A 13,629-nucleotide genomic window follows, 5' to 3' on the forward strand; every position below is an offset into this window, starting at 1 on the left:
TTTTTTTTTTTCTTCTGTTGTTTGTCCGACGCGCAAAACTATACCACTTCTCCCTTTGCCCCCCCCTCCCCCCCACACACACACACAAATAATTGATCGCCAAGACACAAGACACTTTTGAACTTACTCTAACACAGCCTATTTCATCATTTGAAATCTTTTAACCACTTGAAATACTTTTAAAATATGACTATTATATATAAAATACATCAAGTTTTTTTTTTTTTWATTTTTTTTTTCAATTTTTTTTAGTTTCTTTACACAGATTAATAATATACACTTAGACTTACATTTACACTTTTAAAATTGAAATACTGGATCCAAAACTTCTACTGTTGATTCTTTCTTAGTAAGAATATCATCATTATTATTATCATCTTCTTTGTTTTCATTACTAACAAATGTAGTTGTTGTTTGATTAATCTCATTTTCTGATTCATTGTCGTTCTCAATTGCTAAACTTTCACCCAATGCTAATTCCAATTCATCACTTGGTACATGTGCCTCTTCCACTTGAATCTCTTCCTCCTCCTCTTCTTCTTCTTCTTCTTCAGTTTGACCAACGGATTCGGATTCATTGTCATTTTTATTTGCCTGACTAACATCATTTTCTAATTCATGATCACCATCTTCTTCCACATCCATTTTAACATCCACATCTCCTTCTTGTTCTTGTTGTTGTGGCTGTTCTTCTTCTTTATTTTCTGGTTTTTCTTCATCAACGTCCATATCATCATCATCATCATTAACACCATTTTCTTCATCAAGTTTAAAAACTTTTTCATAATTGACAAAATCAGCAATAAACACATCCTTATCCAAACCCTTTAAAAATTTTTGCAATTCTTCACTATACGTATGAGACACAGAAACCAATTTATCATATACAAGTCCACCAGTTATTGCATTATAATCAAGATTAATATTTTGGAAGATTGCCGTTGATTCTGGTGAATATTCTTCCATCTGTAGTAATCCAAACACACTAGCAACTTTTTGTTTAAATTCATTGGGATAAATAATCTCACTTGGTCTATAACTTGTATGATTCAATTTAATCACTAATAAATGATATTTTTTATTATAAACCAATATAATTGATGATTCTTTCAAATTCTTAATTTCATCTTGTTCAGCAGATTTGGCAATATAACTAAACCCACATTTTATTGATGTTGTTGATTTAAATTCATTGATATTGGTATATTCTTGTTTATAAAGTAAGCCTAAACAAGCAATTATTGGATCAATATACATTGCTCTTATATTACTCAATAAATGACTTCGAAATTGTTTTTCACTCAATCTGATACTTTGATATAATGTGGTACGATCTTTTGTATAAGCATCAAATTTTGACATGTTAGTAGTAAACACTTCGTTGAATTCTTTTAAATAAACTAAATTCTTAATGTCTTTGTCAGAATGTAATTTTTCAAGTATAGTGGTTAAATATTTTTGGAAATCATCATATACATTATCATTTGCATAAGGATCTAAATTTTCTTTAATTATTTTAGAATCGTTTTTTGCAGAATTATCGTCATTACCCAATTCTGATAAAATTTTATAAAGATCTTCTTCATCGTCAACAATAACAGTTTCTTGTTGATGGTGTAACTGGTTGTGGTGGTGTGTTTGTTGTTGATGTTGATGTTGCTGATGACGATGTTGCTGGGTTTGCTGTTGCTGCTGTTGAGGTTGAGGTTGTTGTTGTTGTTTGCGAGATTTTATCGGTGGTTGAACTCCAGTGGTATTATTTGTCTTCATTGTCATTTGATATTTAGGACCAGTAGTATTACCATTTGATGAAGTCACCACTTCATCAGTATTATGATTATGAAGTACTGGAGGAACATAGTTTGGATTATTTAGCACTTTTGTTATTTCTTCTTGATAATTAAATGGTTTATTATGATACCTTTTGAAAAATTCATCTTTTAATAACCCTTCTTCTTCTATATAATTTTCGGCCGATTGTTGTTCTCTAAATTGTTTTAATCCATAAAGCATAGTTTCTTCAGCTAAAGGTTTTCTCAGATTCTTTTTATTTCTTTCAATAATTCGACATTTGGCACAAGTTTTATATTGACGAACTTCATCTGGTTCATCATCAAGACGCTTTCTTTTACATCTACGACAACGACGAACATCCATTGTATGAATATGGGAGAAGGGGGGGGGGAGGGGTGTTGCTGTTGTTGTTTATATTTCGATTGATTGATTGAAAACTTTAAGATTTACTCTAACGAATAAGGTCTCTCTCTCTCGTTACTATTATTATTGGGATGTTTTTTTTTTTTCGCTCTCAATGCGAATTTATGAAAATGGGAAAATCTTTTCTTTTCAATGATGAGGATATTTCTCCTGTTTGGTGTCTTGGAACAAAAGAAAAAAAAAAAACTGCTGGGGGATCGTTTTACTCACAGATTTCAATACTTTTTGAGAATCTGATAAAAGTTTCAAGTGTTTTAAACAAAACTAATATAACAAACTGGAAGGCAATTAATTATTAACAAACAGAGAAAAAAAAAGAAGAAGAATATAGAAATTTTTTTTCTTCTTGATGAAGTTTTTTTTCTTTTTTTCTTTTTGATTTTCAACAAAAACATTTTCCTTTTTTTTTTTTTTCGGAAACAGAAAAAAAAAATTACAATTCAAAATGTATCACGTGACAGGTATTTAGATGTTTTTTTTTTTGTGTCTATAATTTAAGACTAGCTTATTGGTTGCTTCAATTAGCAAGGATATTCTACGTCCAAAAATATGGGTGGTTTCTTTATAAAACTTTAAGGTGTTAAGGCATGTAAGATGATGATGAAATTAATCCCTGATTGCGAAAACCAAACTTTTACCTACAATAAAATTTGCAACTATTTTTTTTTTTTTGTTTTTTTAAATAGAAGAGAAGCAGAATTTTTTCTGCCCTGCAAATCGCAAAAGAGAGAGAGAGAGAAAGAAAGAAAAAAAAATTGCATCCAAAGGGAGTCCCCTCTCGTCGCCACAAAAGAAAAGTCTTTAAGTTGATTTCAATAAAGTAGTTGTATAGGAGATTGTTCAGTTGATTAGCAGGTAGATTGATTGAATTATAAACTTGTTTTTATTAAATTATGAAATATCTAGGGAAGCAAGAGTTGTCTGTGTTTGTCGTTTGGGTGTATTTGAAATCTTTCTACAAACAAAACTGATTATCAGCCAAATGTAAGCCAACTAATTTCCTATCAGTAGACATAATTTATAAGATATGACTTTTCAAAAGTAGTATGTTAGAGTTTTTATACGAGGAAGTAAACTCTTATTGTTGTTGTTGTTGTTGTTGCTTTCATATTTACGTACCCAAATTTTTTAATGTTTTTTTTTTTTAGCTCATACCTCATGGAGCCGATACTCCCCAACAATCACCATTGTACCATATTAAAAATACACAAAAAACAAATTAAATTCCCATAATTACAAAAGCCTCAACCAAATCGTTTGATGTGATGTGATGGTATCGCATCAATTGTAAATTATGAGACACAAACATCAACAATTATATTTATATATATATATTGCTCAATTACACCAAGAATATAGCCCTTCCCCTCTCTCCTTCAACTCACGTGGAATAATATTCAACCAATCAACTAGGTACATTTTCTTTTGATTGGCATTTCAATTTGTTTTGTTCATTTGTATAAGGATTCTCCTCATTAGTTGGAAAAATGGATTTCACTAAACAGAGAGAAAGAGAAAAAGAAAGAAAGAAAGAACACTAAAATAATTTGGCTTAGAAATTTCTGCACTGTACGAACGAACAAAGATCTTAAAAAAATTAATGTGTGTTGATCTTCTTACTTCTTCTTATTCTGTCAAATTCTTTCCTCATTTGGTAAATCGTTTATTATGGAAGTTCTTTTTTTTTTGTTGGTAAACCTACCCACCCGACATAGTCAATAATCAAGACAATGAAGCCGTACAGAACTATAGAATCCACTTGTTTCCGAGCTGCATTGACTACTTTTTAAATACCAATTTGCCAATTCATAATCCTGAAACTTGAAAAACAATAATATATAAACACTCTAAAGATTCCCTCCTCCTCTTCCTCTTCCTTTTCCTTTGTTATTTTTTTAGTTTGATTATATTATATTATATTATATTCTTTTCTTTTTAACTTTTGACTTTCCTTTTTAATTAATCTCAATATCAAAATTATGAATTTGCTAATTTCTTTATTGCTATTAAGTATTTCCTTAGTATTAGGGTCATCTCCAAGTGGTGGATATGCTCCAGGAATCGTTCAATGTCCTATCAATTCCAATTCCAATTCAAGTTCAAGTTCGAGTCGGAATACAACTTTTTCATTTATCCGTGAAGCCGATTCCATATCTGATTTAGAAAAACAATGGATTAAACAAAGACAATTAAAAGTTAACAAATCTTTAATTGAATTTTTAAAATCAGCCAATTTATCAAATTTTAATCCTCAAAATTTCATTGATGCAAAAGATTACCAGGGGATTAATTTAGGTTTAGCATTTTCTGGTGGGAGTTATCGTGCCATGCTTAATGGTGCTGGTCAATTAATGGCATTAGATTCAAGATCATCATCATCTCCTTCAGAGTCAGGATCAGGATCAGGATCATTAGGAGGGATTTTACAAAGTGCTAATTATATTGGTGGATTATCTGGTAGTTCTTGGTTACTTGGATCATTAGCAATGCAAGGATGGCCAACTGTCGAAGAAGTTGTTTTTGAAAATCCCCATGATGTATGGAATTTGACTAGTTCTAGACAATTGGTCAATCAAACGGGATTATGGACTATTGTGTTCCCCGTCATGTTTGATAATATGAATAAGGCATTAAGTCATATGAATTTTTGGGACAATAATGCTGATGGGATTAAATTTGATTTAGAAGCCAAAGAGAAAGCTGGGTTTGAAACTTCTTTGACCGATGCATGGGCAAGAGGTTTAGCTCATCAATTGTTTCCCAAAGGTAAAGACAATTATGGTAGTAGTGAAACTTGGAGTGATATTAGAAACATTGATGCATTTGCCAACCATGACATGCCTTTCCCCTTTGTTACAGGATTAGGAAGAAAACCAGGTACAACGGTTTATAATTTGAATTCTACTGTTATTGAAATGAATCCATTTGAATTTGGTTCTTTTGATCCTTCATTGAATACATTTACTGATATAAAATATTTGGGTACTAATGTTAGTAATGGTGTCCCCGTTGATTCATGTGTTAATGGTTTTGATAATTCTGGTTTTATTGTTGGATCTTCATCTTCCTTGTTTAATCTGTTTTTGAATACTTTGGTTTGTGATAATTGTAATTCATTGAGTTCTGTCATCAAATGGATACTCAAAAAATTCTTGACTTATTTATCTAAAGCTCATGAAGATGTGGCTCTTTACAAACCAAATCCATTTTTCAATTCCCAATACGCCAAATCGGATAATATCACTACCAGTGACACATTATATGTTATAGATGGCGGGATTGGAGGTGAAGTTATACCATTGTCTACATTAATGGTAAAAGAAAGAGCTTTAGACATTGTGTTTGCCTTTGATAGTGATACCAACACCAAAACAAATTGGCCAGATGGATCAGCATTGATTTCAAGCTATGAACGTCAATTTTCTCAACAAGGGTCTTCTAGTATTTGTCCTTATGTCCCCGATACGAAAACATTTTTGGAAAAAGGGTTAACTGCAAAACCAACATTTTTTGGATGTGATGCCAAAAATTTGACTGCATTAGAGAAAGATGGTGTTATCCCTCCATTAGTGGTTTATTTTGCCAATAGACCTTATGAATATTATTCAAATGTTAGTACATTTGATTTGACATTTACTGATGAACAGAAAAAGGGTCTTATCAAGAATGGATTTGATGTTGCCACCAGATTAAATGGAACCATTGATCCTGAATTTAAAAGTTGTATTGCTTGTGCTGTTATTAGAAGAGAAGAAGAAAGACGTGGTATTGAACAACTGGATCAATGTAAGAAATGTTTCAAAAATTATTGTTGGGATGGTACTTATGCTAGCGGACCTGCTGAAAATTATGTCAATTTTACTGATTCAAGTTTAACTAATGGAAGCACAGTCTTTTATGGTAAAGCAGACGCAAAAGTTTCTTCATCAAAAGGTGGATTGTTTGGATTCTTGAAAAGAGATACTCAAAACAACGATGAGAAAGAAGAATTTATCGGTGTTGTACGTGAAAGTAACTCTGATAGTTTGAAATTATCCAAATATTTAACAATTGCATCATTATTTGCTTTGTATTTGGTAATTATGTGAGATGAAAAAAAAAAAAAAATAAAAAATTAAATTACCCCCAAATTTTGTAATGATAATAATAATAGTGAACGATACCATGCAAGAAGTGAAAATATACATTATAATTGTAATTAGTTTCTGTAATTAAAAGCCTCATAGTTTTTAGAGTATAAATTTAGAAGTTAGAACCGGATGCTTTGCATGATGAGTATCCGTATAAATTTTATAAAATGAATGTTAGTAATGCTGGTGGAAACTCATAGCCTCCTTACACACTCTAATATATCATTCCTAGACTTATCCATATTTAACAAGCACAACAACAACAGAGTACTCTTGAAAACTTCACGATCCTTATTAATACAAACAAAACATTAATCAGCAAGACAATAATTACCCGATTTATAACTAAGCCAATTAAGTCTAGTTTGCAAGTAGTAAAAGTTATATATGGCGTAAGTTAGACCAATGATCGGAATTCGTGCGAAACCGGATAAAAAGGAATCGGTTGCTTTTTTTCTTTTCTGTTTCTCCCTCGCACGCCCGCCCATACTTTATCTTTAATAAAGTGTTGATATTTTGTCGTTGTTGTTGTCGTTGTTGCTGAGGGGGCATTGATTGAATGAATGAATGAATGAAAAAAAAAAAAGCCAAGGCAACGCAAAAACCGAACAAACTAACAAGACAACATTTCAAACCATTCAATTTTTTTTTTACCCCTAACTAGACAAAGTCTTCACCCTCCCCCCAAATAAAAAGGGTTTATATCATTATATACGGATTTTTGAAATTATGTCAAAGCTTGTACGCTCAATTAAGAATGTTGCTGGGGGATATTCCTCTGCTCAACGAGTTGTTAGAAATGCCACTTCCAATGACCCCACTGGACCCACCACGTTTGATATGGAAGAAATATCATCATTTACATACCAATCACAAACAGAATTTATGGAAGTTATGGATATGTTAGATCGTCGTCTTAATGATAAAGGTAAAAATTGGAGACATGTGGCCAAATCATTGACGGTATTGGATTATCTAGTTCGTTATGGATCGGACAAATGTGTGTTATGGGCCAAAGACAATCTTTACATTATTAAAACTTTAAGAGAATTTGTTCATTTCGATGAAACAAACAATGATCAAGGTGCGATTATTAGAGTTAAAGCTAAGGAATTGGTATCACTTTTGAGAGACGATGAGCGATTAAAACAAGAGCGTGCTAATGCTAAAAAGAATAAACGTTATAGAAGTTATGATGATGATGATGGTGATGGTGGTGATGATTTTGATTCTGACAGAAGAAGAAGAAATAGAGACGAACGTCCAAGAAGAGACGAGCCTTATGATGCTGAACTACAACGAGCATTAGAATTATCAAGAATAACTGCTGAAGAAGAACAAAATCGTAATAGAGAAGAAGAGAATGATCCTGAATTGGAAGCAGCCATTAAATTGTCATTAGAAGAAGAAGAAATGAGAAAACAAAATAACAATTTATTGGATTTGAATGATGAAACACCACCACAACAACCTCAATATTATTTAGCAACCGGATTCTATCAACAACAACCACAATTTTATGCCCAGCAACCTCAATCGCAACAATTCCAACAATATGATATGTTTGGGAACCCAATACAGAATCCAATGGACACAGGATTATATAATCAACAGGCCTATTATCAACAACCACAACAGCAGCAACAACAACAACAGTTTCAACCAAACCAGTTTACTGGTTTTAACTATGGACAACCACAACAACCACAAGCGCAACCAGAACCTTTACAACCATTGAAAACAGGATCCAATAATCCATTTGCCATGTCTTCTGGGTCAGACAATACCAACAAGCCACCAACTCAATCCTTAAACAGTTTAGCTGAACAGCAACAACAGCAACAGCAGCAGCAACCACAATTTTTTACTCAGCCAACTACTGCTCCACTCAAACAACAAAACACATCATCATCAAGGTTTAATGAAACTCATGAGTTGAATGATTTATTAACTCAAGGAACTGGATTAGATACATTCGGTAACACTGGAGATACTAGAATCCCACATCAACATACAAAGACACAAAATTTTATAAATTCAAGTGGAACTGGATATAAACAAACTGGTAATGAACCAATTAGATTAAGTTCTAATGCTACAGGTAATCCATTTCTTAATACTGGTATTGGATATCAAGGTGCTACACAACAGCAAGTGCCACAACAGCAAGTGCCACAAATCAATCCTGCTTATACTGGGTATGGATTTGGTAACGCTCAACCTCAACAACACCAGCAATACCAACAACAACAACAATCACGTAATGGTAATGATGGCCCAAGTTTAATAGATATTTAAACAAGTTCCAATCAACAATAATTGCTTTTTAGAATTGATGTTATATTGATAGCATATAACAACAACAACAACAACTATGTATCTTTTTTTTTTTTCTTTTATAGTTTTCGCTTTCAATTTGAAGATTTAGTGTTACTTATATATATTAATGTACATTAAATAATTATTCAATCAATATCTTATACATAAAGCAAGCTCTTTTTCTCATTCCTATATACTGATATTCAATCATATCTGAAATTTTTTAAAATCTTGTAATTCCATTTTAAATATTGATTTAACACACCAATCCCATTCTAAAATTATACCAGATTTAACTGATTTTTTAAAATTATTAATCAATTTAGTATCTTTTTTCTTATTAGCTATTAAAATTATTTTTTCATCACTTTTGTAGTTGGTTTTGATTAATGATTTTGATAAATTATTTGGAGTTTTAATTTCTTTATATTTATTCATTCCATGATCTTTTAAAACTCGAGATATAACATCAATTCCACCATTTAAATTACTAGATAAATTGAAATTCATTCCTTGAAATAATTTACCTTTTTTATCATTATGACAAAGTAATATTTGCATACCATTAATAAATTTCGAATTTGTCGAGTATCCTAATTCTAAATTTGTATTTTTATTGACTTTATCTAATGAATAATCATCAATTCGATATTCTTTAAACACGGTTTCGGTATCCCCCTTTGATGATATATGATTAATAATATTGACTAAATAATTTGGATGAATGATTTTATCAACTTTACTTAAACTTCTTAAAAATTTTTCGGTTCGTAATATTTTGGGTGCTATTAATGTATTGAGTGAAGTATTGTTATCGATATCATTAACGATTTTAATACCAATGGTTCTTAATTTTTGTATATCTGATTTACTCAATTCAATGATTTGTTCACAACCTGACATTATGGCAATGATGTGATATTGAGTCTTTTTCTTTGTTTTCAAAAAATCAGATTGACTCAATTCTTCAATTTCATCACCATGCTCATCGTTTTCATCTTCGTCTTCGTCTTCTTGTTCTTCTTGGTCCTCGCTATGCTTCCGTTTCTTCAGAGGTGTCAATGATCCTTCTAATTGATCCATATAACTTTTCATCTTACGACTACTCTTTGTCATTTCTTGATAAGCAATCAAATCAGACATATTGTCATGAAGTTTGGCAGTTGCCTTTTTAGCAGCAGATCGTTCTCCATATCTAGAAGAAAGACTTTTTGTTGCTATTATAGGTGATGATGAAGATTCACGAGAAAACTCTTTTTGTGTTTGCAGCAGCAAGTTCAATTCTGGTGTGGTTTCAGTAGTTGATTTAACAGTCTTGTTGGAAGTTGTTGATATTGGAGATACTGGTTGATTTGCTGGTTGCAGTGATGACGGGGTGACAATATTCTTTTCCTCAACGTTCACAGGTTCAGATGTTTGAGAGTGATCCAATTGTTCTTTGGTAGTAGCACCTCTTCGACTTTGGGTAGATTCGTCTTCACTCATACTATCATCAATGTTTCCTGAGCTATTGCTAGCAGTTTTCTCTTCATCTTCATACCATTGTTTCAAAACTTCTTGGTCCAAATGAGCACGTCCAACCCATGGTTCCATTCCAATTGACTCATCACCAAAATTTTTATATTTGTCAAGACTGCTATCAACCTTGTGCCATTGAACATAACAATCTTCCAACCACAAATGGTTTACAACTTTAATTTCCAGGTTACCTTCAGAATCAACCCATTTATTCAAAGCGGCATCAAATTTTTTCCCTTCAGCTTTCCCACACACAAGATAATCATTGTCTCTGGTTAGAGTTTTCGTGAAAACACCTCCCATTATAGTGATTAGTTTACTTAAATACGACCTAGCTTCTCCACTGTAATTTGTAATTGAAATTTTCAACCCTTGCAAACCATCGAGAGGTGTTGATGGTTGAGGATAATATAAGATATTTGAATTTAAAGGTAGAGTCCAACTTTTAGATGCCAAAATAAAATATAGCCATTGTAAATTCCCCACAATGATTCTATTACTAGCACAACTTTTTTTATAAGTATCACCTTGTCGATATTTACCCAAATAAATATCAATTTCACTGACATCAAATTTCTTTATGATCAGACCACCATGTCTTTCAATTACAAATTTTATTGCATTAGATGATCGTTGAGATAAATTGAAATCAGAATTTATATAAAATTTTTTGTTTTTGAAAAATTGTAATTCAGAATCAAGTTCATTTTGAGGAGGTAAAGAATCATTTAAAATTTCTGGTAATATTTCATTTTTCAACACATCATTGGATTCATCATGTAATATTTTTGCATCTGGTAATAAATAATTATCTTCATTCAATTTTTTGCCCATGGTTATACAATGATCAATCCAATGCGGTAAAACAATTTTAATATTGGGCATATCTCCATTACTATCATTATCATCATCATCATGAATAATACTCGATGCCAAAATTGATTTTTCATTAGATATATCCATGGCTATCAAATGTGTAGTATATTTCGTGATATTATCCAAATACCCTCCTCCAAATGCTTGAGCTGCTGCATAAATCAATTCTTTATCACCTGGAGGCAAGTTGTCAGCACAACATATAAAACAATCTTTGAAAAAATATGCTGGGTCGGGATTATAAGTTCTAATATTTTGCATTTTTTGACTACTAATTGAATCATAAACCCAAGAAGGTGTCACTATTGGAATCATTGATTTTATCGCTAGATCATGTTCAATGAAATCAATTGTATTAGATATTATGTGAGTTATTTTCGGTGGGTCCATATAATTTTTAGAATTGTCAAAATCATCTTTGATATAAATATTGGCAACATTATTTGCAAGTAATAATTGAGATAGATCTTTGTCTTGAGTTAATTGCTTTGATTTGATTATTAAGAAATTACAATTCTGAAACATGATTGAGTAGACTGTATATGTTAGAAATCCTGAAAGTAGACTATAATTTAGATGGGTACCATCAAGAAGTTTTGATAAAGGGTGCTTAACTATATTTTTTTTATATGTTGGTTCTTCTTAAAGAATAGAAGAGAAAAAAAAAAGACTGAGGAAAGTTTTACAACAACAAAAACAATGCGAAGAAATATTTTAACACGCGACGCGTTTATATTTTTGTTTAATATTAGCGAATAGAAAAACCCGAAATCCTTAAATAAAGTAGGACACCAATGGGTTGCAAAACAAAAACCTCAACAACACCTTCCATCAATTGCTACTACTACACCTCACCAGAGACCTTATTTTAGATTGGTTTATATATATATATATATATATTGTAATAATTAATATACATCATGCAAATTATAGGGTAATGCACATAACTCATGTTCATCTTCTTTCATTTCCTCATTTATGCATTGTAAAGATAAGAACCTAGATCCAATAGTCATCAAAACTTTACTCTTCTGCTTCTGCTACCACTATTTCTTCTTCTTCGTCATCATCTTCTAATGTTAGCCTATGGGTCGATAATCGTTCATCAAACAAATCTCTTCCTGATGCTTGGAATTTTTTAGCCCAATTTCGACAAAGAGTACTTGCTCTCATAAATTTTCTCATGGCATATTTTTTGAAAAATTCATCATGTTCTATTGGAGCAATAAGATATTGAAACATTAATTCGATACATTCTCTCATATCACTGATTCTATAACCTCCACTATAATGAATCAAATTCCCATTCCAAACTGGCAATTTGCCCAATATTAGTCTTGCTAAATACATGGCCAGGGCACAACATAAAGATGGTCTCATACCAATAAATTTGTAATCAACTATAGTGATTTCCAAAAGATATTTTCCTAGCGTTCTTGATTGGACATCATAATCATCAGCTTTAGAAATTCTCCTCAAGAAATTCATTGGATTGGGGTAATTCAAATCAAAGTTAAGAATGGTAAGCATGTATTTTTCTGCTTGTACCACTTCTTCTGGAGTATATGAACCATCAGTGAAATATGCATAATTTTTAACCAGGGGAGAAAATACTTCTTCATATTTGGCAGCAGTAAATAAAGCTGCTGTAGCCAATAATTGTAATTTATCTATTTGAACCACTTCAACAGACATGAATCTATCCATTACATTGACTGCCAAAAAAAGTGATTCAGGTAATAACTTGAATTTTAAATGCATTTCAACAAGCCAATCAACCAATATCGATCTCATTCTTGGTTTTAACAATGTTTGTTTGAAAAGATATTGCGGATCAGGTAACATTCGTGTTTCTAATTCGTAATAGTACGAAAATATTTCGTTAACATATTCACTAACCATTAATTGGTCGTCACTATCTTCTTCATCCAAATCCTGCCATTCATAATCAATTAAACGTGATTTCTTATGGTATGACTGACTTCTTTCCCCTACTTCTGGTTGTGGTACTCTTAATTTCTCTACTAAATTTGTCGACGATTCAGTAGCTTGTCGTTTTTGGGGTAATCGAGATGGAACTGCCAAAGATGCTAGTCTATTTGCGTCGTTGTTATTGTTGTTGCTACTGTTACTACTGCTACTGGTACTACCATTATTGTTGTTATCACTGGCAATGGGTATTGGTCTAGATGGTCTATGCTGTTGTTTTTGTAGAGGGGCATTGTCTCCACCCAATGGTTTTCTTTTATTTGTTGGTTTGGCATTTGTTATGTATTGATTTGAAACATCACCCAAATATTGACGTGTATTGACATGTGAAACTCCTTCAGATGATGTTACAGAGACTTGAGGTGGTGATGAAATTTGTTGTTGTGTTTGTTGTTTATGCTGAGAATTGGATATGGTGGTATTTTTGATGGTACTTATCGACTCTTGATGCTGTACTTTTGATCTAGTAAGTCTAAACTCATTTTCATTATTAGTTTTAGTGACTTGTGGCATTACTATGAGATGAAAATGACAAACAGTGAGTATAAATGTGAATTAATTTTGGTTTGGCTGGTTCGTT

General features: G+C 31.8%; 5 protein-coding genes across 5 annotated transcripts; 2 read left to right on the forward strand and 3 right to left on the reverse strand. All coding sequences in view use genetic code 12, as the record gives it.

Moving 5' to 3' along the window:
• Positions 1–300: 300 nt before the first annotated feature.
• On the reverse strand, positions 301–2,157 carry CAALFM_C201370CA (uncharacterized protein; the record flags this gene model as incomplete). The annotated part of the gene is made up of 1 exon (XM_717398.1): positions 301–2,157. The coding sequence occupies one exon, from the start codon at positions 2,155–2,157 to the stop codon at positions 301–303; it is 1,857 nt and encodes a 618-aa protein (XP_722491.1).
• Positions 2,158–4,196: 2,039 nt separating this feature from the next.
• PLB4.5 (Plb4.5p) lies at positions 4,197–6,305 on the forward strand (the record flags this gene model as incomplete). The annotated part of the gene is made up of 1 exon (XM_717399.2): positions 4,197–6,305. One exon carries the CDS (start codon positions 4,197–4,199, stop codon positions 6,303–6,305), a length of 2,109 nt encoding a protein of 702 aa, XP_722492.2.
• Positions 6,306–7,076: 771 nt separating this feature from the next.
• Positions 7,077–8,645, forward strand: CAALFM_C201390WA (epsin; the record flags this gene model as incomplete). The annotated part of the gene is made up of 1 exon (XM_717401.2): positions 7,077–8,645. One exon carries the CDS (start codon positions 7,077–7,079, stop codon positions 8,643–8,645), a length of 1,569 nt encoding a protein of 522 aa, XP_722494.2.
• Positions 8,646–8,873: 228 nt separating this feature from the next.
• Positions 8,874–11,585, reverse strand: ESC4 (Esc4p; the record flags this gene model as incomplete). Its single annotated transcript, XM_717402.2, has 1 exon — positions 8,874–11,585. One exon carries the CDS (start codon positions 11,583–11,585, stop codon positions 8,874–8,876), a length of 2,712 nt encoding a protein of 903 aa, XP_722495.1.
• Positions 11,586–12,083: 498 nt separating this feature from the next.
• On the reverse strand, positions 12,084–13,562 carry CLB2 (B-type cyclin; the record flags this gene model as incomplete). The annotated part of the gene is made up of 1 exon (XM_717403.1): positions 12,084–13,562. The coding sequence occupies one exon, from the start codon at positions 13,560–13,562 to the stop codon at positions 12,084–12,086; it is 1,479 nt and encodes a 492-aa protein (XP_722496.1).
• Between the last annotated feature and the right edge of the window lie 67 nt (positions 13,563–13,629).

The sequence above is a fragment of the Candida albicans genome, chromosome 2, assembly GCF_000182965.3.
Source record: "Candida albicans SC5314 chromosome 2, complete sequence".
NCBI lineage: Eukaryota > Fungi > Ascomycota > Pichiomycetes > Serinales > Debaryomycetaceae > Candida > Candida albicans.